Source organism: Cololabis saira, chromosome 3 (genome assembly GCF_033807715.1).
Source record: "Cololabis saira isolate AMF1-May2022 chromosome 3, fColSai1.1, whole genome shotgun sequence".
NCBI classification, from domain to species: domain Eukaryota; kingdom Metazoa; phylum Chordata; class Actinopteri; order Beloniformes; family Belonidae; genus Cololabis; species Cololabis saira.
The window spans coordinates 37,254,283-37,282,276 of NC_084589.1; the positions used below are offsets into that span (position 1 = coordinate 37,254,283).

Here is a 27,994-nt window from a genome sequence, read left to right on the forward strand (position 1 = left end):
TGTAACAAATTTATCAAACGAGCCTTTCAGAGAGGAATTAAACTCTTCCATTTTCTTTAGTTTTTTTTCTTTTTTCATCCCCTGATGGAAATTTCCTGATTCTGTCTCGTTCTCTCGACATTGTGTGACAGTTTGTTCCACACTCCACCCGTCTGGATCAGCGCACCTTGTGTCTGCGCTTGGTCTGACGCAGTTGTACTGAACAACAGACACGCGCATCATTGCACATATATTTATTGATATGCACAGACTAGTACACATTTAGGTCTGTAATGGAACGTGGCTGTTGATATTTATAAGGGAAAAAACGAAAAAAAATTTGAAAAAAAAAAAAAAAACGGCCCATAGCGCGAGGCCCCTTGGGGCGCGAGGCCCCTTGGGGCGCGAGGCCCCGTGGGGCGCGAGGCCCCGTGGGGCGCGAGGCCCCGTACAGTTCGCACACCCCTTGCGGCGGCCCTGACTCCAGCCCATAACCAATCTAACTCATCATAACCAATCGGCCAGTGGTACCAGTTGGTAAAAAACAAGATCAAATGGGCCGATGGGCCTGCCCGGGCTAAAAAAAAAGAAAATCGGCCGGCCCAAAATCGGGCCGGCCGATGGTGATTTTGGGCCGGCCCGGGCCAAAAAAAAAAAAAAAAAAAAAAATTTTTTTTTTTTTTTTTTGGGCCGGCCCGGCCCAAAATCACCATCGGCCCACCGGGCAAATGCCCGGTATGCCCGATGGCCAGTCCACCCCTGGACAGAACATGTCCAGGCCGAGCACTCTGCAGCTCGTCTGCGGGACATCAGCTCAGCAGAAGGTGATTCATGGCCCATCAAACCCGGGCCGCGGTCGAGAAACGCTGACTTCCGTGTTAAGATGCATTAAATTAGCCGGAGTCCCCACTGCTGAGTGTGCACCAGCGCTGCGTAAATCACATTTGTACGACAGATGCAGGTATTAGATTACACGTGTTTGCATCCATTTGCGACTTGTGTTTACTCAGTAATGGTTGTGAAGGATGACAGGCTCCGAGCATTGATCATGCACTGAGTTTATTAAGATTGCCGTGATATTGAAAGGTAATTTGTAAGTAAATATTTGGGAATGACATGAGGAATACACAGGAAACGGTTCAGACAACAATCAGAGCAGCTTTTTGAAAAACACAGAAATATAAAATAAGTTTTTTTTAATTTTGTCCTTCCTTTTCCCTCAGCAGGGTTAAAAGAGAGGATGGAGGGAGGACTAATAACTGCTGAGCACACACCTCCCTTGGTTACAGGCGGTTGAACTCTACAGAACAAGGCCGCATCTCCTGCGCCAAACTCTCCTCCTCCTGTTTTTCACGCCTGAAGAGGCGCCTTCTCTCCCAGAGTTATGTGGGCCATCCTGCTGATGAGCAGAGACGAAAACCGAGAGATGCAGCCTCAGCAGAACCCGCTCCTCGGAGCTGCTGTGGGTTTACAGGCTGCAGCAGCGCCAGAGCCAGGAAAATCCTCTCTAAAGGTATTAGGTGCACGGTGATGAGCAATATGCTTGTTGTTAGTACTGAATTAGTACCAAACACTACTGACAATTTATCAATAAACATCTTAAGTCTCTTAAAAAACAAAAAAACAAAACAAACAAAAAAACTCAAGCATCTCTATGCATACATGTTCTTCTGATGTTATACAGTATATGTTCTTATACAAACAGTGAAACAATAAAACCTCCATTTAAGCATCGAGATGTTACAACCACAGCAGGTTCATTTTATACCACATCATTATGGCATTTACAATAAAATAAAATGAACTTTAATTCATGAATCTGAATGCAATTAATCAACCAATCAATCAAGTCCTTTAAATTAAGGCGTGAGTCAGACTCTAGTCTGACAGTAAAAGTGCATTTGTGGTTAAATTCTGTAAGAAATAATCAGAATCAGAACACTGAGGTGAATACATCATTGCATTTGGATCCTGTGTTTGTTGCCTGGCAGCAGCTGTGCAGATGTCATCAGCAGGTAAACCAGGTGCAACAAAGTCACCAGACCAACATCTGACGCTCAGAGACGCTCCTCCACAGCAACGTTTCAGAGATCACAACGTCTAGTTTGGCGTCTACGAGCACTAATGACCCTCCTCCTTCACTCTCACCGGTCTCCAGAGCTGTTAACGTACCTGCAGCCGAATCTCAGCACTATCGAGAAGATGCTGTCATGTTTCCTCATGAGCTACTTCTTACTGTTCTCTGATCAAGTCTTATTTTGAAGAGAGCTGATTAAGACAAGAAGCAGTTCAGAACAGATGCAACCATTTACCCGTTTATCTCTGCAGGATGGGAAAGATTTCAGCAGCTTTATATAAGAAAAGATCAAAAAGGAAGATTTGTTTTTAATATCCAGCAAAAACTACGTTGCAACATCGATGCAGAAAATGCTTCCTTCCCTTTTAAAACTGGTAATTACTCCTTTGATGACCGTTTCACTAAATACGACGCTATTGTCGTCATAAACTAAGTCATTTAGGTTTCCTTGTGCACTTAAATGATGAATGAATGTGTTTTACCAAAGATTCACAAACTTCACGGAAACATTGATCAGAAACGTTTGCGGGTCATATGAGAAGCTCACAAGTGCTAAATGATCCACGCCTCTGCAGCGCCTTTTTAACCGTGTCTGGGTTTTACAAAGCTTTTCCCGATCCTGCCCTACAATCAGTATGGCTCGCTTCCACAACAAAACACAGAGCAGGAGGCGGGGGATCGAACTGCCAACCTTCAGGCTGAGGAAGCCCCTCCCCCACCCACGGACTCCTGGCTGGCTCGCCAAGTTTTAGCCAAGGTTGTGGTGATGGTTGCTGATCTGTTTCAGCTTTAAGATGCAACAGAAAAGCAAAATCAATATCAAAACATCAGAGGATGGATTTAAAAAAGAAGTTTCTTTCTCTTTTTTCATCTTTTCATCTGTTATTCCTCAAATATACCTGTAAAATACTGCAGATTTAACTGCAGCAGTAATGATGTAATAGAAGATATTTTCCTCCTAAATGAGCACTTTGAATGCTTTTCTTGAACCATTAATAATACTTTTATTTATGTTTATACTTTTGATATAATAACAAAGAATTTTGAAGCATTTCCATTCATATTAGATTAGTAGTTTGAGGAATAACCGAACTGAATAATAACATAACCTGATCAATCCTGCACATCACATCAGCAAATGTTTTTTCTGTATTTTTTACTTCATATTCGGTTTGGCAGCAGAAGCGTATCTACTAGTAAACTCATATTTACTCTGAGTGCACACAAACGGCCACGTTCTTGTGCCGCTCCCAGTAGTGGCAGTCCTCTGGAAAGCTCCAGGCGGCTGCGGACCCCTTGTGACGACTGACGGCGTGGACGACGAAGCCGCTCAGCTGCTTCTGCAGGACGTCCACCACGGCCGGGGCGTTGCCCTTCTTCCCCGGTCCCTCCATCGCCTGCCGGATGCAGTCGTGAGGCACCGGCGAAGGTGTGGTGCTGTACGACACCACCAGGTTGATGTTGTTCACCTGAAGCACCTCGAACCAGTTCTGTCCGGCCACGTGGTGGAAATGCTCCCCCGCGCGCCAGTTCCGGTAGGTGCTGCCCGAGTGGTTGATGAGCCGCACCGACCAGCAAACCCAGTCATACTTTTTCTCCAGGAACTCCAGAATCTGCTGAGATGTGTCCTGCAAGTTTTCGCAGGTTTCCTTTTCCTGCAGGAGGCGTTGGGCGTCCACCTTTGCTTGCTCGGCGAATGCAGCGGTGCACGACTCTATGGTCGCCTTCATCCTGGACTCCACCTCCTCAATTTTGCTGCTCCACTCCTGGATCTTGTCTTGCTCTTCCTCTTGGCTCTGCAGGGTCAAGGCGCAGTGGCCCAGCAGAGCAATCAAGCCCAAGCAGAAGAGCTCCTTCATCCGAACGCAGAAGTCCTCCAGGAGACGCCGGTTCCTCGCCAGGTACCTTCAAAAACAGACACCGTTGGTCAGGGCCGGCCCAAGCTTCCATGGGGCCCTAAGCAAAATTTGATTTTGGGGCCCTCTATTACTGCCAATAATACTCATTATTGATCATTCACACACCCACTATACACTTATTTCTGGTTCTTCCCTGTCATTACAAATACACTTGTAAAACTAGATGGAAGAACTTTTTGTTGTAGTTAGATTGTAATCCACAGGGATTAAGACCATGGAAGCTACAACAGATTAACAAACTTGCAGAAAAACCTTTCAATTAATATTTTGTGCAACAACAATATGAACTCTACTCTAGTCTGTTAACATAATATTGTTTATGTAATAATTTTAATTATTGTGTTTTTGTACAATAACATACCTTTGATCATGTATGAATCATCACTCACACACTCAGTAGTTTTTTTTTAAACTAAAGTTTCCGCCCACCAAACCCAGCAACGACTTCCCAGCGGTTTAGTTTCCATTGTTGTTTCTTGTGTTGAGTTCTGTGCATCAGTATTACGGGGAACTTATACCAGGAACTCGTGCAACGAGAAACGTTCCGCACTGTTTGGAGTGCAAAAGTAAATTGCGATTAAATGCGTTATTTTTTTTTGTCGCATTATTTTTCTGTAGTTAATTAATCGTAATTAACGCAATAAAGTCCCAGCCCTTATATATATATATAAACATATATATATATAATTTTTAACTCTTGGGGGCCCCCTAGTGGTCACAGGGCCCTAAGCAGCCCCTTAGTTCGCTTATGCCTTGGGCCGGCTCTGCTGGCACTACATCCATAAAACCCTCCCACCGAAACAAGTGACAGTGATTTACCTTTCTACGACGTCCAGAATCGACTCCCCAAAGCTGTTGGTCCCCATCAGAGCATCATGAAGCACAAACAGGTTTTTCTCTCCTCCACTTTTGGAGAAGTGCTCCAGAAACAGCCGGGTCTTCACCTCCCTGAACTGCTGCTTGGCCTCCAGGATGTCCATGTACTTGCGAAACTGGTTCCTGATGTTCTCCTCCACGGAGAAGTACTGCGAGTCCAGCCTGCCCTTCTTGATCTCGCAGTCGATGTCCTCCAGCTGGCCGGAGAGCACGTCCAGCTTGTTCCTCACCGCCAGGAACTGCTCTTTTACATAAAACACCTCTTTGCTCTGGACGTTGTCCAAGGCCAGGCGCAGGACCGGGGCGGCGGCTTCGCAGAGGGGGAAGAGCTCGCCCACGGCGCTCGCCAGCACCTCGGCCCCCCGCTCGAACATGTCCATCACCGCCTCGATGGACTCCTTCCTCTGGGCAACGGCTTTCTCCAGCGAACTTGTCATGTTCTGAGGAAATGGAAACAAAAACTCAAAAAAACAATTGGTTTCTTTGTCATTTAATCATATAGTTTTATAAAAATTACGTCTGGATGAGCAGCAGACTATTGTAATTTATTGGAAGCTTTTAGCACCTTGAATCAACGAAAAAACTTGAAAATAGTTACGAAATAGAAAATATTGTCTTTTTGGACTGTTAGCCATTTCAGCTTGGACTTAGACTATGCTAACCTAATATTACTTTGCATTTGTTCATATCAAATCTGTTCAAACACCCTTATTGCAAGTGTCGCTATGGAAACATAATCCAAAATGAGTCAGAGCTGAAAAACTGTCACTTGGCCTGCAGCTCCCAGGATGATTGGCGGTAGATCCTGGACGGATCTGCCGAGCTCCTACAGATGATCCAAACGGCGGGAGCTGCTACGCTGTCGGCTTTTACAAATGTTTCTTTGGTGGTGAAATCAGAAATGGCCGCGGCGGTTAGCTCAAACTACCTGTTCTCAGCTAAACTTTGACCTCAGACTGTTCCAGACATGTCGGTACGTTAGTAAAGTTAACATCACAAAACATGTATTTTCTTCAAATGTTATGTTATGTTCTGTTACGTCTTTATTCGCAGCTCAGAACTCAAAAGTGCTAAAAGGTTAAAGTGATGACAGCTAGCCACTGATTAAACCAGCCGTCAATCAAAAGTTTGCGTTTGCGTTTGCGTCGGGTTGTCTACTGAAACGACCACTAGGGGGTGGCGGCAGAAGTGAGTCAATGGTAAAATGTGCCACTTTATTTATGCATAAGTAAACAAACTTGGAGCCGAGTAAAAAAAAAAGAAAAAAGATTAGTCTCCATAGTGTCACGGATGTGGAGAATAGAACCCAGAAAACACAAAAAACATGTTTATTTAAGTTAAACAAAACCAAAAACGCTGCAAATAAAATCCCAAGAGCTTAAACGTGACCAAAACTACAAAAACCTGACATGAAACGTGGCGAGAGGAAACAGTACGGACCAGCAGGGAGCAAAGGAAAGACAAGACCAGATATAGACAGAAGGCTTTACGAGACACAGGTGCAAACAATCAGGGCAGATGGGAACAAGGGAAGTCAAGACACAACTGAAAGAACGACACAGGTTTCAAAATAAAACAGGAATAAACAGCAAAACCCTGACACATAGCCAGAGTTCACATCCGTGACAGCTGGTTATGTTGCAGTCAGTTACAATCATATTAATGCTGTTTGTTGATTGAACTCAGAACTGGGGGAAAACTGACCTCAGGGGTCAGGGTTCGTCGGCTCAGAGCGGCGATGGACTCAGGGAACGGATGTCACAGCAGCAGTCAAGTTGTTTGACTTTCACTCTTCCAACTTCGTGGTTCTTTCGTTCACAACATTCAGCAAGCAGATATTTTCTTCCCTCATGTTTCTCGTCATGTTTATCGTCCGTCATGTTGTTGTGCTTCATTAAAATCGCCTTTGAAGTCGGTTTCTGCAAATTTGATGTCTGACTCCCACTCAAATGCGACACGAAACACAATGTTCTGGCTAATTATGTGTGACCGCTTGTTCTACTTGATTTCTGAGCTGTGAAAAGACACGTTCTTACTTTAAGGATAATATTAACTGCATTAGGACCGGCAGCCATGCCCGGGCCTGGGCCAGGACACGTTGGCCACCAATCGGCTTCTCCATCTTTAGATCATTGGTTTGGACCCCCAACCCTGGTCCTCGGGGCCCCCCCTATTCTGCATAGAGACGCCCCCATTTCAAATGATTGGTCCCCACCAGCTTGATGTTGTAACTGGTCGTCTGATTTGAGCAGATTACCATCTGAGTCATGCAGGACCCAGGTCTCTGAGGACCAGGGTTAGAGAACACCAGCTAAGGCCCTCCCAGGTTGGTCCTTAGCTCGCCGGGGGTCAGATAGGGACCCGCCAGAGCTCAGTTCCACCTCCGGCTGTCCGTGGTTCAGATATTGGTTTGGACAGAGTGCATGTAGACTCCGCTTTTTTAGACCATGGTACCACCTCGAAGGCTGGAGTCAAGGTTTTTTCAGTCCAGGTCCCTTGATTCCCTTGGTATGATCAGTTTCATATGTTAACAGGAACCAAGCGGAATCTTGTCCTAACCGAGTTGAGGACCAGCGCCGACCAGCTTCCAGGCTATAGTTTATTTTTGTTTAACCAGGGTCAGATTCATCCAATCAGTATTTCAGTATTTCAAAGTAAGATATAGAACAACAACAATCCCCTAAACCTAAACTAATCAGATCCAACCAGGCACTCCCTGGCGGATGGAGGCACCGCCCTGGAGAACGGAAGGTCTAAAAGGTTCTGTAGATGGATGAGACACCCTGAGAGGATTTTTAACTGATTTAATGATCAGAAATGTTTTAACAGCATGGCAACGTTTACCAGCTGCTGTTTTCAGTGATGTGACTGCTTTACCAATGAAGTCACAGAATATTGATCGTTATCATAATTTCTATCCTCCTCCTCTGGTTTTCTGCTAGTTAACAATACAATATGAGGGTCGGGTCCATGTGTGGTTTTTCTTAAAGCAAATGGCTCCTTTAGATCAGTTTCAAACAAGCAAATCTTCAAGCAAAATGTCATTAACAAAACAACTCGTAAATATATTTCTAAAGTGTGACTTTTAAAGGAAGCTTCAACAAAAGAAGGCAGATTTTAGGGGGCAGCATATTAAAATATCCTACATATGTCCAAAGAAAATAAAGATGCACGGTGATGTCACGCAGACAAAATGGGAGCCTGACATACTTGTGAAAACGTGAAAATGCGTTCTTGCCCTTGAGTCGCCGTGACTCATCTCTAGAGGAGCAGACAAGGCCGGACCGCGTCTGAAACCCCCCCTGCATCCCTGATTTCCGCCTGACAGACTGAATAAATCACCGCATCCTTGTTGCCATCCAGATGCAGCATCACCCCAAAAAAAGATTTAAAAAGAATGTGACAAATTAACCTGAATTTATTTGAGTTTATTCACGTCACATATTTATGGATATAAGATCCAAATACGCAGACTTGGGTGGAGTGGACGTGATAAGTGAAAAGAACAACAGTTTCCCTGCGGCGCGTTCATCCAGGACAGATGCGCAACGGAAAGCTTTTTACGCACGAATCCCCGCAGAGCCGCGGACACACCTCGCGGTGTTTCACCCCTTCAGATGCAGATAAACACACATTCCTGCCACATTCCTGCCATAAAGGCGCCTTTTTGTACCTCAGTGGGGGCGAGCGCTGCTCTCCGCGCCTGACGGGCTCCGACAGCTGCAGGGAAGTTTCCCCTCCTCTCCTCAAGTTTGGGAGGATTCCCACGCTCCTCTCATCCGCCCTGGGGCTGAAGAAGCGGGTCCAGAGAGGGATTCAGGAGAAATGCGCTCCCAGGATCCGCAAAGGGGGGAGAGAAAAAGAGAGAGAGAGAGGGAGGGAGAGAGAAGGGGGAGGAAGAGGAGGACGGAAAGAGCGCAGACCTGCCGAGGGTCCATTTTCTCTTCAGTCACCATGAAGACCGCCGAGCCTTTTCAGCAGCAGAACAGTTCGGCTCCTTTTATTTGGATTCTTACAGCTTTACTCACATTTCACTTGACGCAAAATGTGCCTTTTATTTGGATTCTTACATCTTTACTCCCATCTCACTTGACGCAAAAAAGAACTGTCAGGATCAAAAGTTGAGGTAAGATGATCGTAGAAACTGCTGATGGGATTTAGTCTTGGTTTAGTGTTTAGAACCTGAATCTCAAATCCTAAAATCAAGGCTGTTTTATGAACATATTGTAAATATATTGGGATTCACACGTTTACCTGATTCTAATTCACAATAAATAAGATGTTAAATGTGCAGGGAGGGGGGTCTGGAACCAGGAGTGTTTATTTAAAACTGCTGAACCCCGTGCGTCACCCTCCTCATCCTCCTCATCCTCTTTCATCTTCCTCCCTCATCAACCCGACAGCTAAGCAAAAATTGTACGTTTTTGATCAGGAGAGACAAAGATGATCAAATTAACCCCTTGGAATGGAATTATTTTTATTGTTTTTTATTTTTATCTTGACATCCTTTTGTCCGTTTATTATAACCCTGTCATTTTGTTTGTCTGTTTTATGTATCTGAGCACATTGAGTCCATGCTCGTCGTGTGAAATGTGCTATACAAATGTTTTGCCCTTATAGCTTTTCTGTGCGCATGACGCGCCCCAACAGCAGCCAGGCATAACATCTGCCCCCCACCCCCCATCCATCCATCCATCCATCCATCCATCCATCCACCAGAAATCATCATGACGCAAATCGTCATCAATTAGCCTATGTCCCATCTCCCGTGATCATGTATGTTGGATCTCCACAGAAACATAGTGCCAGTCTTCTCTAACTGTATTTTCCTAAGGTGATCATCATGAGACATCCGTGGAGACGAGCCGAGGAGACGCCGGGCTCCATCACATGACAGGTGACGCGAGAATCTGCAGGTAAGAGCCGCAACTCTCCGCGTCTCCGGAATCTGCAAATTCCTGCTTTTTAGAGAGTCAAACCTGTTCATCAGGATACAAGAGGGACTTAACCCGGTCATCTGTCTATTATCCACCTGGGAGGGGACAGACACCGCCCCCCGCCCCCCCGATCACAGAGAGCAGGTGTAACGGTGACGCGGTGAAGTCATCACGCCCTCTGGTGGACAGACAGGTGTACTGCACCCCCACACCCGCTCGGGTTTATTTCACAAATTTAACACCGGTTTATTGTTACAGTTATGTCTTAAAATCTATGAAATTATGGTATGATATTCTGTGTAAGAGACAGAAAAATGTCTTGATTTGTCGGATTCATTTAAAATAAGATGGTTTGTAAATCTCTTAAATCCTGAATCAGAATAATGTTTTATTTGGCCAAGTCAGGTCAAACGAGACAGGGAATTTGACTCGGTTATTTTCGCTCACTCTACAGTAAATAGGCAAATGACAACTCTTATTAACATATATACAATAAAAAAAAGTGAAAGGTGCAGCAATATGAGGTAGACATGGTTATACAGGTTAGTATACAGGTCACACACTAGGTTAAACACGAAAAAACACGATTCCAGTAAAATCACGGATGTTATCCGATTTACAATTTTGTATTAATACTTTATAGTGTGTGACCGAGCTAGCCCTGTTAAATAATTACTGTCACGATGGCCATAGCTCACCGCTACCAGAAACTAACCAACAAAAAAAAAAATAAAGGAGTTCCCTAAAGAATAGAAAGCAGGTAAGGCTGGCAACGCAAGGAACAACAATAGTGGTGAAGATACTAACAAAGTTTATTTTGACATTCAATAATAACAAAAAAGTACTTTAATTTCATATAAATTCATTAAAAATACACCCAGATTCAGACAGCTTGATATACTAGACCTAATTAACAGTAAACCAAACAAAACCGGTTAACAAAGAAAAACAATCCACATAAACTATCAACTCAGGTCTTGGTGATTATATGCAATATGGGATCTAGATCAAAACAATCCCTTTGGAGAAGGGCTTTTCCAAATATTTATCAAAATACACTAATCTGTAACCTGCCAGAATCTAATATGAGAACCCAAACCGCACCAGCAGAGACCAACTGCTCCTCCAGACGCCTCCACCAGCACCAGATGAGGGAGTGAAGAGACTCCCAGCTTTTATGCATCTGGCAATTATAGATGCACCACAGGAACTGGTGTGTTCACGGACACCACTGGGAAAATTCAGCACCCAGTCATAAAATGACCCGGTTACAGTGGACGATTATTTTACCCAAAAATTACAAGAATTAAGGAGGAAAGTAAAACTTGTTTGCAGCAAACAATCAAACCCGATCTGCTTGCTTCAATTCAGGCATCAGCCAGAGAACCTTGTTCTATCTAGTCTTATTTCCTTACTTGGAAATCCGTTCGTTCAGGGTTTGGACCCTCAATCGGGTCCAGCTCTCTCCAGGTCTTGCAGCGATACTTTGGTCAGTTCCAGACATTGGACGCCGGCCTTGGTCTTTTTCTTTTCCGTCCACTGTTACCCCTTTTCCACCAAACCGGTTCCAGAGATTCTGGTTCACAACTTGTTCAACTAGGAACCAGCTGAGAACCGGTTTGTTTTTCCACAGCTCGGGTGCTAAGGGGAGCCACGTCATTACATCACTGCAAAAATCAGCATCACCTGGCATTGTGTTAAGACTTGTCTGAATGGTTCGGACAAGAAAAACTGTCAAAACTTCTGCTTTTAGAGAAGTTTGTCCACTCACACACTTCTAAATATTGTCTTAACTTTTACTCAGTAAATAATATAACTATGATTTATGTCTTGATACATAAATACCTGGAACTAAGTGCACTATTTGATGATTATACATCCTTAAAAACATACTCATGGACAAATTAGTCATTTTTCTTAAACACAGTCCCTACCAGCTGAAAGCATTCACACATAATTCATTTATTTGATCATTAAAGCCTAATTTTCACCTTTAATCACTGAAACAAGTCAAAGTCAGTTTGATTCAATCTCTTTTATTTATATATTTATATATATTTATTTATATCCAGGCATGAAACATCTGTAACAACAAAAGCAACTTATTCACATGTATCCTCAACAAGCCGTCAGCAGTCCAGGTTTTCTTTCATAAACAATAACGATTTGAAAATGCTGTTACAATAAAGAAAAATAATTAGTGTTTATATGTATAAAAAAAAGAAAAAAATAACCCAACAAAAGTTAAAACCGATTAGATAATTAAAGCTAAAAAGCTGTAGTGCATAAACCCTCCATCCCGGAAGGAACAGGAACCTGTCGGCATGACACATAATTCATTTATATTTGATCATTAAAGCTGAATCTTCACCTTTAAATCACTGAAACGAGTCAAAGTCGGTTTGATTCGAGCTTCTTTATTTATATCGAGCAGATATATATTTATATATATTTATTTATATCCAGGCATCAGACATCTGTAACAACAAAGGCAACTTATTCACATAAAAGCCGTCAGCAGTCCAGGTTTTCTTTCATAAAAAAGAACATTTTGAAAATGCTGTAACAAAAAAGACAAATAATTAGTGTTTATATGTATAAAAAATGAAAAATCCAACAAAAACTGAAAAGATATAAAAGAATCATGTGTAGTGATGAGTGTCAACAGGGACGTGATAATTAAAGCTAAACAGCTGTAGTGCAGAAACCCCCCCACCCCAGAAATCACCCTCAACCCCCCAGAAGAGTAAATAATATAAAGATAGAGGCACATTTAGGTCTGAAAAGTGGATTTTACATTAATCACACTTTGATAGAGTAGTGATTTTAGGTTTTTGGAGACTTTTTTATCTCCATCACCAAAGAAAAGCTGTAGTGCTCATGAGGGGGGGAGCCGTCGGCATGACGACGGTGCCGAGGCGACATGATAGTGTTTTTAAATGATGGATGAGACAAGTGCTGCGGTTGGACGGGGCCGGGGCCGACGCGGCGCCGCCTCACTGGCAGCGGCTCAGCGCCTCCTGCATCTTCTCCTGCACGTGCTCCATCTTCTCGGCCCACTCCTCGCTCAGGCCCTCCTCGTCGTCCCCGATGACGGCGGCGTAGCCCATGAGGGCGATGAGGCCGATGCAGAACAGGTAGGTGAGGCGCGTGCAGAGCCGCTCCATGGTGCGGCGGTCGCCCTGCGAGTGCCGCAGGTAAACCTCCAGCACGGGCTTGCTGAACAGCTTGGGCTTCCCCACCACGCTTTCGTACAGCGTGTGCAGGTTCTGGTCGCCCTCGTCGTTGGCGTAGCTCTCCTCGAAGTCGTCGCGGCGGCGGCGGCGCTGCTCCGGCGTGGCGCCCTCCACCATGGCCATGAAGCCGCGGAACTGGCTCTTCAGGTTCTCCTCCACGCGGCCGAACTGGCCGTCCGTCGTCTCCTTGGTGATCTGCAGCAGCGTCTGGCGGTTCTGCTGCGACAGCTGGTCCAGGGAGCGGTGCACCGAGCCGAACTCGCGGCGCAGCGTGCGGATGTCCTCGTCGTCCACGTGCTGCAGCACCACGCGGATCAGGGAGCCCGCCACGCCGAAGATGGGGTTGACCACGGCGGCGGCCGAGGAGATGGTGGCCACGCACTGCAGCACCTTCACCAGGCCCTGCTTCAGCTTGGCCCGGTCCTCGCTCACGTCCTCGTCGTTCATGATGCTGCTGCTGCGGGAAGATGAGCTACGACAGAGAGAGAGAAAGAGAGGTTAGACCTAACGGAGGTCACGACCTCTTGATGACGTCAGTTCAGCTGAATTTTAAAGGAGACCTATTATGAAAAACATGTTTTCTCTTGCTTTAACACACAGGACTGTCTCAGAAAATTAGAATATTGTGATTTTCTGTAATGCAATTACAAAAACAAAAATGTCATACATTCTGGATTCATTACAAATCAACTGAAATATTGTAAGCCTTTTATTATTTTAATATTGCTGATCATGGCTTACAGCTTAAGAAAACTCAAATATCTCAAAAAAATATTTCAGTTGATTTGTAATGAATCCAGAATGTATGACATTTTTTTTTTTTTAAATTGCATTACAGAAAATAAAGAACTTTATCACAATATTCAAATTTTCTGAGACAGTCCTGTATATTAAGTGGTCTCCCCTCAGCCTGCCAACTCAGAGAAGGAGGAAAGCAACCAAATTCTGCAGTGTCTGTACAGCCGCCCAGATGAGCCGTCCAGTGTGATGTGGATCTACGAGACGTTCAGATTCTGCTCCCGTCGTTATGTAACGACGGGAGCAATTTACATATGTTGGCCTCCGATCCGTGAAACCACGCCCACAACTACAGTAACTCCGCCGCCCGGAGCTTCTCCCATTTTTTCGTAGCGGTGTATCGCGTCATTCAGGCAGCCAATCAGCACAGTGCCTCATTACCATAGCCTCCCCGCCCACTCAGAATCCCTCATAGATAATGAGGTTAGAAAATGGGAGGATAAAGACATGGCTCAGAGGCTGAATTTCTAATTTATTTAGCAAAAAAAAAAATCAAAAGCTTATTTTTAAGACATTCAAGGCCTGTTTAAAATAGGTATTAGATGCCATAATAGGTCTCCTTTAAACCGGAGAAACAATCAGGTCAGTTGGAAGTAACGTTTCCAGGTGATGCAGGTCCGGGCCGGTTCAGATTAGAGCCCTGCGAGGCCCGACCGTTTTCTTCATTTCGCTGCATTTCTGACCATTAGACTACAACTAAAATTGAAACAAGATGACAAAAACAACACTAATGTGCTTCCTGGGATTAAAAGTTGCAGTTTTGACGGAATAAAAAATCCAGATCAATAAAGTCTATGAAGCGTTCAAATATCTTTAAAAAAAAAGAGGAAATTTAATGTAAGAAATGAAAGACTGAATGAGACGTTCGCTTGTCTTTTGTCTCCTCAACTGATAAAAACAAAAATAAGAAGTCAGAAATAGAGAATATAACAGCCGGTCTGAGATCAGGTACAAGGAGGGTCTCGAGGATCCTGACACTAGAACCTGATGTCCGTCGTCATGGAGACCAGCATCAGGACCAGCATCAGGAGCTGAACATCCACTCAGACGGAGGCCTCTGGAGCAGCCCAAAATAAATAAATACTTCTAATGTTCAGCTTCTCTGAATGTCAGACCCTGAGCTTTACCGCAAAAGGCGTCCACGGAGGAACGAGCGCTGCACTGCGGTTTCCTGGCGTCCATCCCGTATTATCAGGACAGACTCAAGAGAAAACTGCTCTCTGGCTGTGATCAGGTCGAACCCTGAAACACGAAACCAGACACGGATCAGTTGCTGCGAGGGGAACGCTGCAGCTTTCCTGGGAAACCGGTGGGCGGGGACAGACCCGGGCTGAAAGACCAGTTTATCACGTCACACAGTCCACGTTACTGCAGATGGATGCAGATGGTTTCCTGGGAAAAACGTCTAATCAGCTCCAGCGCCGTCACAAACACCGATCAGATCAGGTCACAGATGTGTTCACGACACCGGTGTCATGTTGCCACTGAAGACCCGGATCAGACGACCTCCAGGCCAAAAACACTGAAACACTTGTTTCCCTCTCTGATCCCCGGGACGGCCAGAGGGGGCGCTAATTTACCCACAACCACTCAGGACCTGCAGATTTCAGCACCACCACGGTGGACTGAAACTTAACCCTTTCCTCCCCGGGGGGTTTTAAACACGCAAGAAACCAGCGGAAACGTGCAGATTTCTGACTTTTATCAACATCTGTGAAACTGACGTCCAGGAAAACTTCATGTGGCGTTTCTAAGATGTCAGTTTCAACATTTCAGTTGTTTTTTAATTATTAATAGTCTCTGAAAGCCATTCTTTCTGAACAGAGATGTTAGATTTCCCTCCGATAAACACAGACTAAACATCTTTCATCCCTTTTGTTTGTGTTTATTATCTGCAGTGAGGACCAGCAGCAGCAGACGGAGGAGGAGGAGGATTTCCACCTCCCAAAGGACATTTCATTAGACAATGAGGTAATTAAAAGGTTGTTTTTTTGCAGTTTTGTCATCTTCTTCAGTAATATTAATAATCTTTTACAGTTATGATGCGATTTAAGCTCAAACAAACAGATGTGGAGGGATGTGTTCACACCTGCAGCAGTAAATTAACCCCTTTATTCATGTTAGAATGTCATTAAATGTACTTTAATGTCTCTTTTAAAAGGGGAAATTGATGATTTGGAAGCGATTAAAAACATTTGCACAGTTAAATCAGTCCGAGTTAGTTTTTAAACGTTTACTAAACTGCTAATTAAAGGCTGTTAATAGCTGGCTGACCAATCAGACCTCTGCAGGACACCTGAAGCCCCCACACCCGGCTCCTCCACCCGTCCCTGGACCACCTGAGCTGGTTAAATGTTACATGAAAGTTATAGCTCTGAGGAAAAACATGAAAAAGATCCAGCTGTTTGTGCTGAAAGCAGCTGTGATGATGAAGATGAGGAAGACCAGGAAGTGCAGGCAGCAGAGGCCATCTTGGACGGCTCCTATGATCTCATCTCTGCCAGTCTAATCAAGGTTATTAAACTGTTTTAAGTATTAAAACTCTCTTTGAGGCTCGTGAGTTGGACTGTCACGTCCTTTTGGGAGGTTTGCAACACATTTCCTGACAGATTGTGTTGTTTTCAGGGAGCTGAGGCTGTGTGGCAGCTGGGAAAACTCCCCAAAGGAAACAATGCAGCTCAAACAATAACCACCAATAAAGACTAAGACACAGGCAGAAGGTGTCATCCGGTGTTTGTGAGTACTTTAATCCCCAGAACCCCCCTCCTGGCCACCCAGGCCCGGCCAGGGCGTCCCCGCAGCTCTGGCTCCCCCTAGCCGCCTCTCCAAGCTTCCTCTAGTGCGCACCAGCAGCCCTGGCCCTCCCTGCTCTCTAACACACCAAAGACACCAAAATATACCTGCAAACCTACACTTTTCGGCGGAAACCCCGGGTATAAAGTCCCCCTTTGCCTCCCATGCACCATTGGGCCCCATTGGTGCCAAAACCAGGGAGGATTTCTTACCTTTAGTCTGAGGCCTCTACCAGTTCCTCCCTGTTCAGGCTCCTAACGTCGCCAGCCTCCTTCTTCTTCCCAGCAATCCCTGCAGAAAGGACACGTCCATGTAGGTTGGCTATGCAGGGGTGATCAAATTGGGTAAAACCATTTCTGAAGACCCCAATTAGCCCCCCAAATCAAAAAAAGGCCATTTGGGCCCCAAATACACCTAAGCTCCAATATGGGTTTAAAAAATGGCACAAAAGTGGCTTTAAATAGCAAAACCCCCCACCCATAAATCATATTTCCCACCCCCTTAAATTTCAACTTCTTGTGCTCCATCCAATAGTCACAGGCTTGTTTCTGACGCGCAGCCGCCGGTGAGAGCGCAGCTGAACCGGCAGCTGTCCGCCGTGCGTTTCCAAGCCCTGGAGCATCTCTAGGAGGCTACAAACAATCCATTGGTGGCATTTATTGGTTAAATAGAACCTTTTCTTTTGGAATAAGTCAAAAATATCGCAGGGGGAAATATTCCACGCGAGGAAAATAGCACTATGCCTAAAGAGCGCGGCGTGTCCAAGTGGACCGCTCCACCAGGGCGCAGGTGGAACCAGAGCTCAGACAGCTCTCCAAAGGCTCCAGGGAGGAAAGAAATAGAAGATAATCCATCTTAAAAGGTAAAAAAAATATTATTTGCTCTCAATTCGACTGATTATGCAAAAAAAGTTTAAAATATACTCGAAAAAATATCAAATGAAGTCCAAGAAAGAAGCGAGTAAGATGAGAAAGATGTTCCAGATGGCGCAGTTGCACCCTGGATGATGTCGTTGAGGAATTTCACGAATTAAAGAGTATTATTTTCCTAAATATCCGTTTATAAATGACAGCAGAGCCGTAGGACAGATTTTAACCTGAAAACACCATAATCCTCACCAGCAGTAAGAAGAAAAGCAGACGAATATCCGCGCTGTGGACGCGCGCAGCCAGCGCGCAAAAAAGACTCAGTCCGCCCCTTCAGATGCGTTTGAATGAGCAAAGATTCAGTCCTACAACGCGACAAACATCCCCAGCAGACGGTTTCCGTGAAGCCTGGTCCTGCCACGGCGGTTGGAGTTGTTTCCCCCCAAAACAAACCTTCATGCAAATGAAGGCGCAGCTTCAGCGCCAGTGCGGGATCCCGCTCCGCCTCGAGTCCTGGTGTCCTGATGAACACAGGACAGGCATGAAGGAGCCCTCTGTCTGTTTGGTGTGACAACAATAACCCCCCTTCATCTGCCCAGAATCCTCCGGGGGCATCAGCATCATCAACCCCACCGGCTGATGCATAAAGCCTTTATTCAGGACCAGAGCGCAGCAGCAGCGCGCCTGTCCTATCAGCTGTAGCGGCTCACATTTCACACAAAGGACAGATATGATGCTGTATTTAGGGAAACACTTGTGCAGCAGCTGCGCGTCTGTCGCGGACAGAAGGCGCATGCAGCATCCACAGCAGGGCGGCCTCATGCTGGAAAATGCGCCGTTTTCATTTTAATATGCGGAGGGTGTTGATGAACAGAAATCCACAAAGGGTCTGGTGACTCGTCTAATCGATTTTCTACGCCCCCCGCACCAATCGTTATGATTGATTGATTGAAGAATGTATTAGAAGAATTGCATAGGATCAGGTACAGTTTCATGACAGTACAGATTCGCTGATACAAAGTCAACTAAAAGGCATTATTCCAAGAAAGCATTACACTTGTTTACATTGGAGACTTTTTTTTAACTCATATAACATTGAATGACATAAGAAGCAGTACTTTGTAGGGAAGATTGTAAAAAAAAGAAAAGGGGGGAATTACTGTTATTTGCTCCGGGAGAGACTAAAAAGGTGATGAGACAAATAGAATAAGCTAGGTAATACAAAACAAAAGCAGAAAACAAAACAAAAAACAAAAACAAGAAGCAATAGGTAATCAGAAGGAACAGCGGGATGTGCAATAGAGGCTCTGATTATTCCCAGTTACGAGTACTCCTGTAGGTGGCTTTTTAGGCATAGTCTGTTCATGTGAGCAGCTTCTTTATTTTATTCTAACTGCGTCCGAAATTCCATCCATCCACCCTAATGAGTAGCAAAAACAGTAGGCTATGTGAGATTTTTTAGTGCGTCCGAAACATACGCACTCAATATATGCGCTATCCATACTCATTCCGGAGAAATTTATTAGTATGGATTGATGGCATGGATCTATTATAAGATTGATGGACATTAGCTAAGTAGAAACTTCCCACAATGCAATGCACCGGTGTTGCTAAGTGCTGCGCAGATACGTAGGCTATATGCAGTACTGGAGTTGAGGGGGATGAGGGGATGAGGGGGATGGCATCCCCCCCTGAAATAAAAACGGTCCAAATCATCCCCCCTGTAAAACTGCCATCCCCCCTTTCTATCTCTTATGTCTTTTCATCAATGAATGTGGTTTTACTGCTATTTCAACATTTAGAGTCATCACAAGAAAAATAACATATTTGACAATTTTCGCCTGTTTCAAGTAAATTTTCACTTGAAATAATTAGTAAAATCTGCCAGTGGGAAAAGATTTATCTTCTTACTGCAAGCAAAAAAATCTTGTTCCACTGGCAGATTTTTCTACTCATTTCAATTGAAAATCTACTTGAAACAGGTGAAAATTGTTGTTTTTTCCAGTGATGAGTCTTGTTTTAAGTAATGACATTTCTTTTTACTAAAATGAGACATTTTAACTAGAAATAAGACAAATATTCTTGTCAAGATTTTGAGTTTTTGCAGTGATCCATTTTACTTATGTGAAGGACAGAGTCATATTGATAAGTTCAGAAAACTGTTTTTTATTGTTGTGTTTTGATGTATTTGATGTAAGCCCAGTGGATATTTAAAGCTTACAGAAGGCTGCATTTAACTGCTGCTATGTCATTCCTGCAGTATTTCTGCAGGTGTTTTGGTCAGTGCTATTATTTGTAATATATTATATTATTTGTAATCAGCACAAATTATCTGACCCCATATAATAAAATCCACCATCTCCACTGATTCTTTTTTACAACTCGAGTACTGCGTATATGTCAAGTATAATACTATTATTATATAATGTAAGAGCCATATTAGTATTGCTTACAATAGTTGATATTCTTCCTTTAAAATGTGGAATTGCTCCTTTAATTATGCTGCTGATGACATCACAGTAGCTTGGCTCAGACCAGATTAAGCAGCCTAAGGAGCAAGACAGTTTTTCGACAATACCTCAGAGTGAATCTTGTAACCTTTTTTTTTTTGCTTTTAAGTAAAATTATTTTTGAACAGAGTTACTGCTTTGGAAGATTCTTTTGCTCGTGCCAAGCTTATTGCCAAGAAGACTGCTTAATAGTAGTGGTAAAGTGGAGTAGCCAGAAGAAGAAAGATTGCCACTACATATTAATATTATAATATTCGTATATAATAATATTAAATAATGTCATCTTGTTTGGGCCAGGATAAAAGGGAAAGAGCTGAGGGGAGCTGCTACTGCTGCTGTGACAGGAGTTGTTACCATGGTAACAACTCCCCCTCCCAATGGAAGTGCCGTGTGGCTCTGAGTAGTATGTCCGAATGAATGCATAATACTGATATTTACTCAAAAGTTTGCCGAACTTAAGTATACTTTTTGAGTATATACTGTTAAGTATGGCATTTCGGACGCACTGTCTGTATTTCATGCGTCTCCATGACAACGCTGCATCCCACTGTCTAAAACTGTGCTTGTATTTTCAAATAAAGCGAATAAAAAAACGGAACCTGTCGTCTGCCTCTTCATTTGCATGTTAGATGCTCGTCCACGTACGTTTTTCTTGTGAGTATGATTGAAACGTTTCTCATGTCTAATAAAAACTAAACCAGAGACGCTTCATGAATGAATCAGGAGGCCACGCCCACATCCACGTCACTCATGTTTTATTATTCAACATGTAGGAAAAGACTGAAACTATAGATTCTTAAATATTGAGAATAACTGCACTTTTTGCAACGTGGAACCAGAAACCATAACTCAATTATTCTACCACTGTGCTCGATCTCTCAATTTGAACAATATATTGTGTCTAAAAGCAAGATAAACATCTCAATTGACCCATAGGAGGGTGATATTTTATTTTGTCCATGAAGAAAATGACATCAGTTTTATTATAAAACTGATTTCACGTACACAAATATAAATACTCCAAAACTCCACCTCACTCTAAAGGTTTTTTACTTGAGTTTAAAGAGTACATTAAATCCCTTAAACTAATTGACACCAAACAAAGTATAACATCCACCAATACATGATTTTTTTTAAAAGATGAATACTGTATTTACATTTTGCTTATTTTTAATTTACTATTTTTCTTTTTCATATTTTATTTATTCACTCATTTATGTGTCATTCTCCCTACTTCTGTTAATTTCACTGGAATTTTATATATATTTTTTGTTACATATATATTGGAGCACTTGTCTGATGTTCTTTGTATATAACTTGTTCTCAATAAAAAAAAAAAAAAAAAAGTAGGAGACCAAAACACAGTTTTAGGTTTGAGTTGGTATAAATCCAGCCGTTATTTCCTGACCCACAACCAACCAGAGGTTTGACTGCAGAAGCGTTGCAGTTGCGTCCTCCGGCCACCGGCGGTGCTGCAGCCAGGGCGGGTTTCCATGGAGACGAGCTGCACAACGGAAACAGCTGGGATGACAGACTTTGGTGTCATGAGCATTTTGAAAGGATGTCACAATTTATTTTCACCACAGAGGAAAACTTTTATTTCTTTTTGATTTATACACAAATTTGTGTGTAAAATCGATTAAAATACAAATTTAAAAGCAATTAAAAAAACAAAAACAACCAATCATGGATTAAAATATTCCCAGATTCACATGTGGAAATAAACCTGATCTGAACCAGACGATTAATCCGTCTCCGTGGACAGAGTCAGGCGGTCCCTTGTTGATGCGACCCAGACATCCTTGACGACGTTGCCGTGGCGACCGTAAACACGCGCCGGGTTCCAGACCGTCCTCTTATCTTCTGTTGCGTCTCTCGCTCCTCTATGAAACAACACGGTCGACCCTGAGCTTCACTTTCCAGAGATCAACTTCTGTCGCCTCCGGACCGGCAGCTCATCGACCCGAGATGATGAACTCCAGCCCGTAACCAAGACGACGCGACTTGAGACAATAAGATAAAAACAGATATATAAAGTTGGACTTACATGATAAATTGGTTGCTGGTAGGTTTAAAAAAAGGGAGGATGAGTCTCCGTTGTTTTTTTTTTGTTTTAAATCAAACATCATAACTTCTCCTCAGTCGGTTGTTAAAGTGTTTTCACTTTTGTCTAAAAGTAAAAACACCCTCCAGACTTCGCTGCGCCTCCCAGAGACGTAGTTTTACTTCCTGTTTATCTTCCTTTCTTCAGATATTAAGCTTTTCTTGCACATTTTTGTTTAAAATCCTCAAAACACACACAAAAAAAACTGTTGAAGGAATTGTCTTAAATCGTAGCAACGCCCACGGCGGCCGGTTGCCATAGCGACCCAGGCGGGCGGTTCAGTAGTGTGGGAGGGGTTTAGTTTTGACCCTGTTTCGGGCAGACGGAGATGACGGAGTTGAAGGTTGTCGCTGACATCACAAACTCCCCCCCCTGGAAGTTTGTGCCCCCCTGCAGAGGGAGGCAGTGTCTGAATATTCATAAAAATCACAGTTTCAGGGGGTTTCTGCGCGTCAGCTGCACAGGATGCCCCCCCCGCCGGCGTGGGGCCCGTCTCCCTGCCCCCCGCCCCGGGTCAGGTCCTGCTCAGTCTGGTGGGGGGCCGCCCTACGGGCGTGGTGTCGCCGTGGCGACGGCCTCCAGGCGTCCCTGGGCGGCGCCAGCGCAGCGGCGTCCGGCGGCCCCGCCATCATCGCCCGCCGCCTCGAGTCCGTGAACCAGCCGGCGTGAGAATCCGGGGGGCCCAGGATGTGGGCGAAGGGCGCGGGGCGCGACGGCGCCCCCTTCTGGCGCGCCATCTTCCGGGCGTAGTAGCGGCGCGACGCCGCCCTCCAGGCCGCCCTCTTCAGCCGCTGGGCCTCCTCTGGCAGATCAGACATCCGGACGCTCCTCTTCCTGCTCCTGCGGAGAGATGGACGACAGGTTAGTGATGGTGGGGAAGGTAGAGGAGATGGAGGAGGAGATGGAGGAGATGATGGAGGAGAGGAAGAGGTAGGGCTGGGCGATATATCGAGATTTTAATATATATCAATATATTTTCAAACGCAATATGGTACGAGACAATATCGTTTATATCGATTTAAATTTTTTTTTTTTTTTTTTTATTTTGATATAGCTTATTTTGTGACAAATTGACTTGAATGTTTTATTTAAGATTTGCACAAATGTTTTGTTATTTGCACAACTGTCAACCTCAGTGGAAAAGTCTGCCTGTTACTGTCTACATTGTATTAATTGCACAGTGTATTTTAATTTAATTGTTATGCAGGAAAGGGATATTTGTTTTATTTTATTCAAGAAGCATTTTTATTCTATATATGCAGGCAGTTTATTTTTATTTCATTTGTTTTATACATTTTGATATTGTGCAGACCTCTGTTAATAAAGGAACCTGTGTGACATTTGGCACGAGGCTTTGTATTAAACTGACTGTTTTTTTAAGGGTTTGCCTCAGAAACAAATGAAGCTAACAGAGATGCTAACAGAGATGCTAACAGAGATGCTATGCTATAATGCTTTGGGGGAAACCCCAATTATGGCACAGAAAAAATATCAATATATATCGAGTATCGCCATTCAGCTAGAAAATATCGAGATATGACTTTTGGTCCATATCGCCCAGCCCTAGGAAGAGGTAAGTATTACTCACAGACATATGCTCTTTAAGGTTCAGCAGAGAACAAATGAGTAGGCAATATGGAAAACAACCGCTTTGCTTAAAGGCTTTCTTCAGTAGATAGGAAACTACGGTAAGTCTACATGGACAAAAAGCACAGCGCAGTCAACGTCTACAGACTCTATGGAAGGGCAGCACACTCCCCGCTTTTTTTTCCTAAAAAAAAAATTAAAAACCAAAAAACACAGAAAATGGAAAAAATAAAACGGATTTCAAAAGGGCCCTATCGGTGATGCAGCAGGACGACGTCAGACCGGCGCACGGACGCAGATCCAGAATAAAAAAGAAAATCCATCTTTTTGAGCAAAGACGATAAAATTAACGTAAAATCCTTCGAGCTGAAGACGTCCTGCAGGGAGGAGCCGTCCTCCTCAGTGTAATTGCAAGGGATCCGTAATAATAAAAGAAAAGACATTTATAGAAATAGATTATTATTTTACTCAAATGTGACCGAGACCTTTTTCTACCTAAACCACAGAGGGTCACATGACCTTCTTTTACTCTTTACAAGTGGAACTTGTTGTATTTTAATAAGAAATCTTGCACCTGTTTGCATTGTTGAAGTTACTGCAGGACACTGTTGATACAAACGTATCACGATCTGCATCCTTTTCAAAATAAAAACCCCCTAGTTTCAGTGGGCATATACACTCATTTCTTTAAAATGCTTTTATTGTGAAATATTTGCAGTAAGCTGTTGGGGGACGATCACTACTAAAGTTCAAGTTAGGGCTTGAAATTGTAAGATGTTAAAAACAAAAGAACAAAGCCCACCAGAGCGTCTGGACCCACCTCAGAGGTTCTCCCTCAGCGGCTCCACTTCCTCCCGGGTCGACTCCAGGCTTCTCCCCGGACTGTTTCCCCTCCATGTCCTCCAGTTTCACTGCAGAGATCAGAGAGGGTGAATGTTTTTAAACCTCACGACGTTTGTCTGAGTAAGACTACGCCAGAATCCGGGGCGTTACCGTCCTCGCCGGGGCTCCAGCGGTCCTGCAGCGGGCTGCCGGGTCGGTCCCGCTGCTCCGACAGCCTCTCCTCGCTCATCTCCCACTCGATCAGGATGGCGTTGATGTCGCAGGGCTCCTCCTTGACGACGGGGCTGCCGGGAGACGCCCCAGGAGACGCCCCAGGATCGGCCGGGGGGTGTCCGGCGTCGGCCTCCGAGGAGCGGGAGGTGCTGGTCTGGTCGGAGCCCGGCCGGCTGGGGGACGACGGGGGGGCCGACTCGTGGCTGAAGGAGGAGACGCGGGAGGGCGGCCGGGCGAAAACCCCCACTACCACAAGAGAAAAACAAAGAAACGTTACATCAAAAGACATTTATAACCGGGACTGTGGAGTAGATTTGTAGTCCAGACCGCCTAAACCAAGACCAGAGAGGATCAAGACAGAGACTAGTTCAGCTCCAGACCAAAATCAAACCTAGTTATGTCCTGATCCTGCGTGATTGTAGAACATCATCCTGGTTCAGCTAGTTTCCATATGAGCTTGTATTCAACTGCAGCTCAATAACACAGAGAAGTGGATGATGATGTTGAACTCACTATAAATGTTTTCATCCATCAGCTGAGATCAGATCTGTGTGGCGACTGCACTACCGCTATTTCTACACTATTGGAGGATTGACTCCAGTGCTTTTAAGGATTGACACGACTACTAACTAGTCCCAAAGTCCTCTAGCAGAATAACCAGCTCCAACACCCCCCTCCACCTCAGAAAAGTAGTGAATAGTAAATGTTACTGATTTAAATTGGACTTAATTTGAGGATGAAACCTGAATTTTAAATTAAATTTAAATTAAAGATACAATTATAGACACATTTAGCTCGTTCCAGAGTCACGGATCAATCGGACCACCGCCTATTGATCGACCCTGCAAACCTGCAGAGGGGGGGTCGCTTCAGTTGGCCATCTGACTACCTGAACATAAGTGATGTTCGATACCACAGATTTCCTTTCCGATCCAATATTGAGTAAAATTCAGGCTGGTATCGGTTATACACATTCAATACCAATTTGGACTAAACCTGAGTAGTTTAATTACTTTCCACCGTATTCCTGTTAATAATATACATTACTGCAAATGACTGACGTATCAAAAGTATCAATATTTTCATTTGAGAATCGATTTTACAGCATACAGATCTGAATTGGAAGTATCGATATTTCAGTATTGATCCGCTACTGAACACACCCGGAGTTAGACCAGAAGTCCAAGATAATAAAATACAGACTCATCAGGATAAAAACTGTGACGTCACGGTGCAGGAAAGTATCACCACGTGTCGACTGAGTCTGGACCTGATGCCATCCGGGACCTTTGAAATATGCTGAAGAAGGACTTTAAAAAGCTGCCAGACTCCCAGAAACAAGATCCTGGTGACAAATTAATGCAAATATGGACTTTTTACCTCAAAAAGAGTCTAAATCTACTTCTTGTTTGGGGCCTCTCCCTGTAAGATTTGCGTACATCATGAAAGCTGCAACAGTTAAATTCAGATTAATTTGTCTGAAGCCTCTCAGAGACCCCCCCCCCCCCCCCCCACAGTGCTTTACATTGTCATTAAAAGCGCCAAGACATAATTAGACAGTAAATAACAAATAACATTGAAAAAATTAAGAATAAGATGATAAGAAAAGAAGTAAAATAATAAAAAGCACAAGCTGTTAAAAATAAGGGCAGTAGAGTACAGCAGGTAAGTATTTAATTTAAGAGTACGCTTCAGTAAACAGTAATGTTTTTTATCCTGATTTAAAGGAGCTGACAGTTGGAGCAGACCTCAGGTCTACAGGAAGTTTGTTCCACCGGTGAGCAGCAGAATAACTGAACGCTGCCTCACCTTGCTTGGTTCTTGTGACACAAATACTTACCTGCTGTACTCTACTTATGTCTTGCCGCTTTTAATGTCAATGTAAAGCACTTTGAATTACCTTGTGTTGAATTGTGCTGTATAAATAAACTTGCCTTATTTTTAAACCCCCCACCTGACAGGTGTGATGAGCCTCTCATACTTACAGGACAGCCTCATCTCGCACTCCGCGGCTCCGTCCGGCCCCATCCCGGGGTCGTGGCCGCCCTGCGGCGGCTCCTGCCGGGGTCCGGGGGTCCGGCACCGGCCCAGCTGGGGCTCCATGTGACCCCCGGGTCCGGGCGGCGGCCCCGCGCATGCGCAGCCCCGGGCTCGCAGCCCCTGCAGCTCCCGCTGCAGCCGCTGGATCTCCCGGTCCCTCTCGGCCACCGTCCGCTCGTACTCGCGGGCCCGGGCGCCGTGCAGCCCGCACAGCGCGTTCAGGACGGAGTCCACGGCCAGGCGGACGGCGTTCTCCAGCAGCAGCGCCTCGTCGTCGCGCAGCTGAGGCCGCAGGTGCTTGTTCCGGACCAGATCCATGTCTGCCCGGGACCCAAAACCCGCCGGAAACACCCGACTTCAAGCCTTTTAGTGATAGGAATCCACGCGGAACAGCAGAAAGTTAAATTAAATGCTGTTTCAGGGACCCAGCGTGCTCTTCTGAGCGAGATCCATCAATGGTTCCGCTGCCAGTGTTGCTCGCTTCCGCGCAGGCGCAGTGGCGGCTCCGCTGACGAAGGGAAATAAAGATAGTCACGTGATTTTGTTTTGTTTCTTTAATTAAAGATGGTCACGTGTTTTTTGTTTTGTTCTTTTAATTAAAGATGGTCACGTGTTTTTTCTTTCTTTATTGTAAATTAAAGATGGTCACATGTTTTTTTTCTTCTTTTTTAATTAAAGATGGTCACGTGTTTTGTATCTTTTTTCTTTTCTTAAAGATGGTCACGTGTTTTGTTTCTTTAATTAAAGATGGTCACGTGTTTTTTGTTTTGTTTTTTTAATTAAAGATGGTCACGTGTTTTTTGTTTTTCCTTTTTTGTAAATTAAAGATGGTCACGTGTTTTTTTTTGTTTTTTAATTAAAGATGGTCACGTGCTTTTTTGTTTTCTTAATTAAAGATGGTCACGTGTTTTTTTTGTTTTCTTAATTAAAGATGGTCACGTGTTTTTTTAAAGATGATCCCGTGTTTTGTAGCTTTTTTCTTTTTTAAATTAAAGATGGTCACGTGTTTTTAGTTTTTTGTCTTTTTTTAAATTAAAGATGGTCACGTGTTTTTAGTTTTTTGTCTTTTTTTAAATTAAAGATGGTCACGTGTTTTTTTTGTTTTTTAATTAAAGATGGTCACGTGTTTTGTAGCTTTTTTCTTTTTTAAATTAAAGATGGTCACGTGTTTTTTTTGTTTTTTAATTAAAGATGGTCACGTGTTTTGTAGCTTTTT

General features: G+C 44.0%; 3 protein-coding genes and 1 long non-coding RNA gene across 5 annotated transcripts; 1 reads left to right on the top strand and 3 right to left on the bottom strand.

Moving 5' to 3' along the window:
• Positions 1 to 849: 849 nt before the first annotated feature.
• LOC133441145 (protein rapunzel-like) lies at positions 850 to 8,664 on the bottom strand. Its single transcript, XM_061718541.1, has 3 exons — positions 8,525 to 8,664; positions 4,795 to 5,291; positions 850 to 3,961 (listed from the first exon to the last, which is right to left on the bottom strand). Exons 2-3 carry the CDS (start codon positions 5,286 to 5,288, stop codon positions 3,265 to 3,267), a joined length of 1,191 nt encoding a protein of 396 aa, XP_061574525.1. The 5' UTR covers positions 5,289 to 5,291; positions 8,525 to 8,664; the 3' UTR covers positions 850 to 3,264.
• Positions 8,665 to 8,812: 148 nt separating this feature from the next.
• On the top strand, positions 8,813 to 19,230 carry LOC133438836 (uncharacterized). Its single transcript, XR_009781884.1, has 5 exons — positions 8,813 to 8,977; positions 9,686 to 9,767; positions 15,721 to 15,793; positions 16,114 to 16,336; positions 16,448 to 19,230. It is a non-coding gene; the product is annotated as an uncharacterized LOC133438836 (long non-coding RNA).
• On the bottom strand, positions 12,186 to 17,950 carry LOC133438809 (protein rapunzel-like). Of its 2 annotated transcripts, none has more exons than XM_061717423.1 (3): positions 17,935 to 17,950; positions 16,828 to 16,906; positions 12,186 to 13,496 (listed from the first exon to the last, which is right to left on the bottom strand). In XM_061717423.1, the coding sequence occupies exon 3, from the start codon at positions 13,469 to 13,471 to the stop codon at positions 12,785 to 12,787; it is 687 nt and encodes a 228-aa protein (XP_061573407.1). In that variant the 5' UTR covers positions 13,472 to 13,496; positions 16,828 to 16,906; positions 17,935 to 17,950; the 3' UTR covers positions 12,186 to 12,784. The 2 variants fall into 2 exon arrangements, with proteins under 2 accessions (XP_061573407.1, XP_061573406.1); XM_061717422.1 differs by lacking the exon at positions 17,935 to 17,950 and adding an exon at positions 17,734 to 17,884.
• Positions 19,231 to 21,589: 2,359 nt separating the features above from the next.
• LOC133441146 (calmodulin-regulated spectrin-associated protein 3-like) lies at positions 21,590 to 27,279 on the bottom strand. The gene is made up of 4 exons (XM_061718542.1): positions 26,724 to 27,279; positions 24,676 to 24,984; positions 24,503 to 24,593; positions 21,590 to 22,935 (listed from the first exon to the last, which is right to left on the bottom strand). Exons 1-4 carry the CDS (start codon positions 27,094 to 27,096, stop codon positions 22,548 to 22,550), a joined length of 1,161 nt encoding a protein of 386 aa, XP_061574526.1. The 5' UTR covers positions 27,097 to 27,279; the 3' UTR covers positions 21,590 to 22,547.
• Between the last annotated feature and the right edge of the window lie 715 nt (positions 27,280 to 27,994).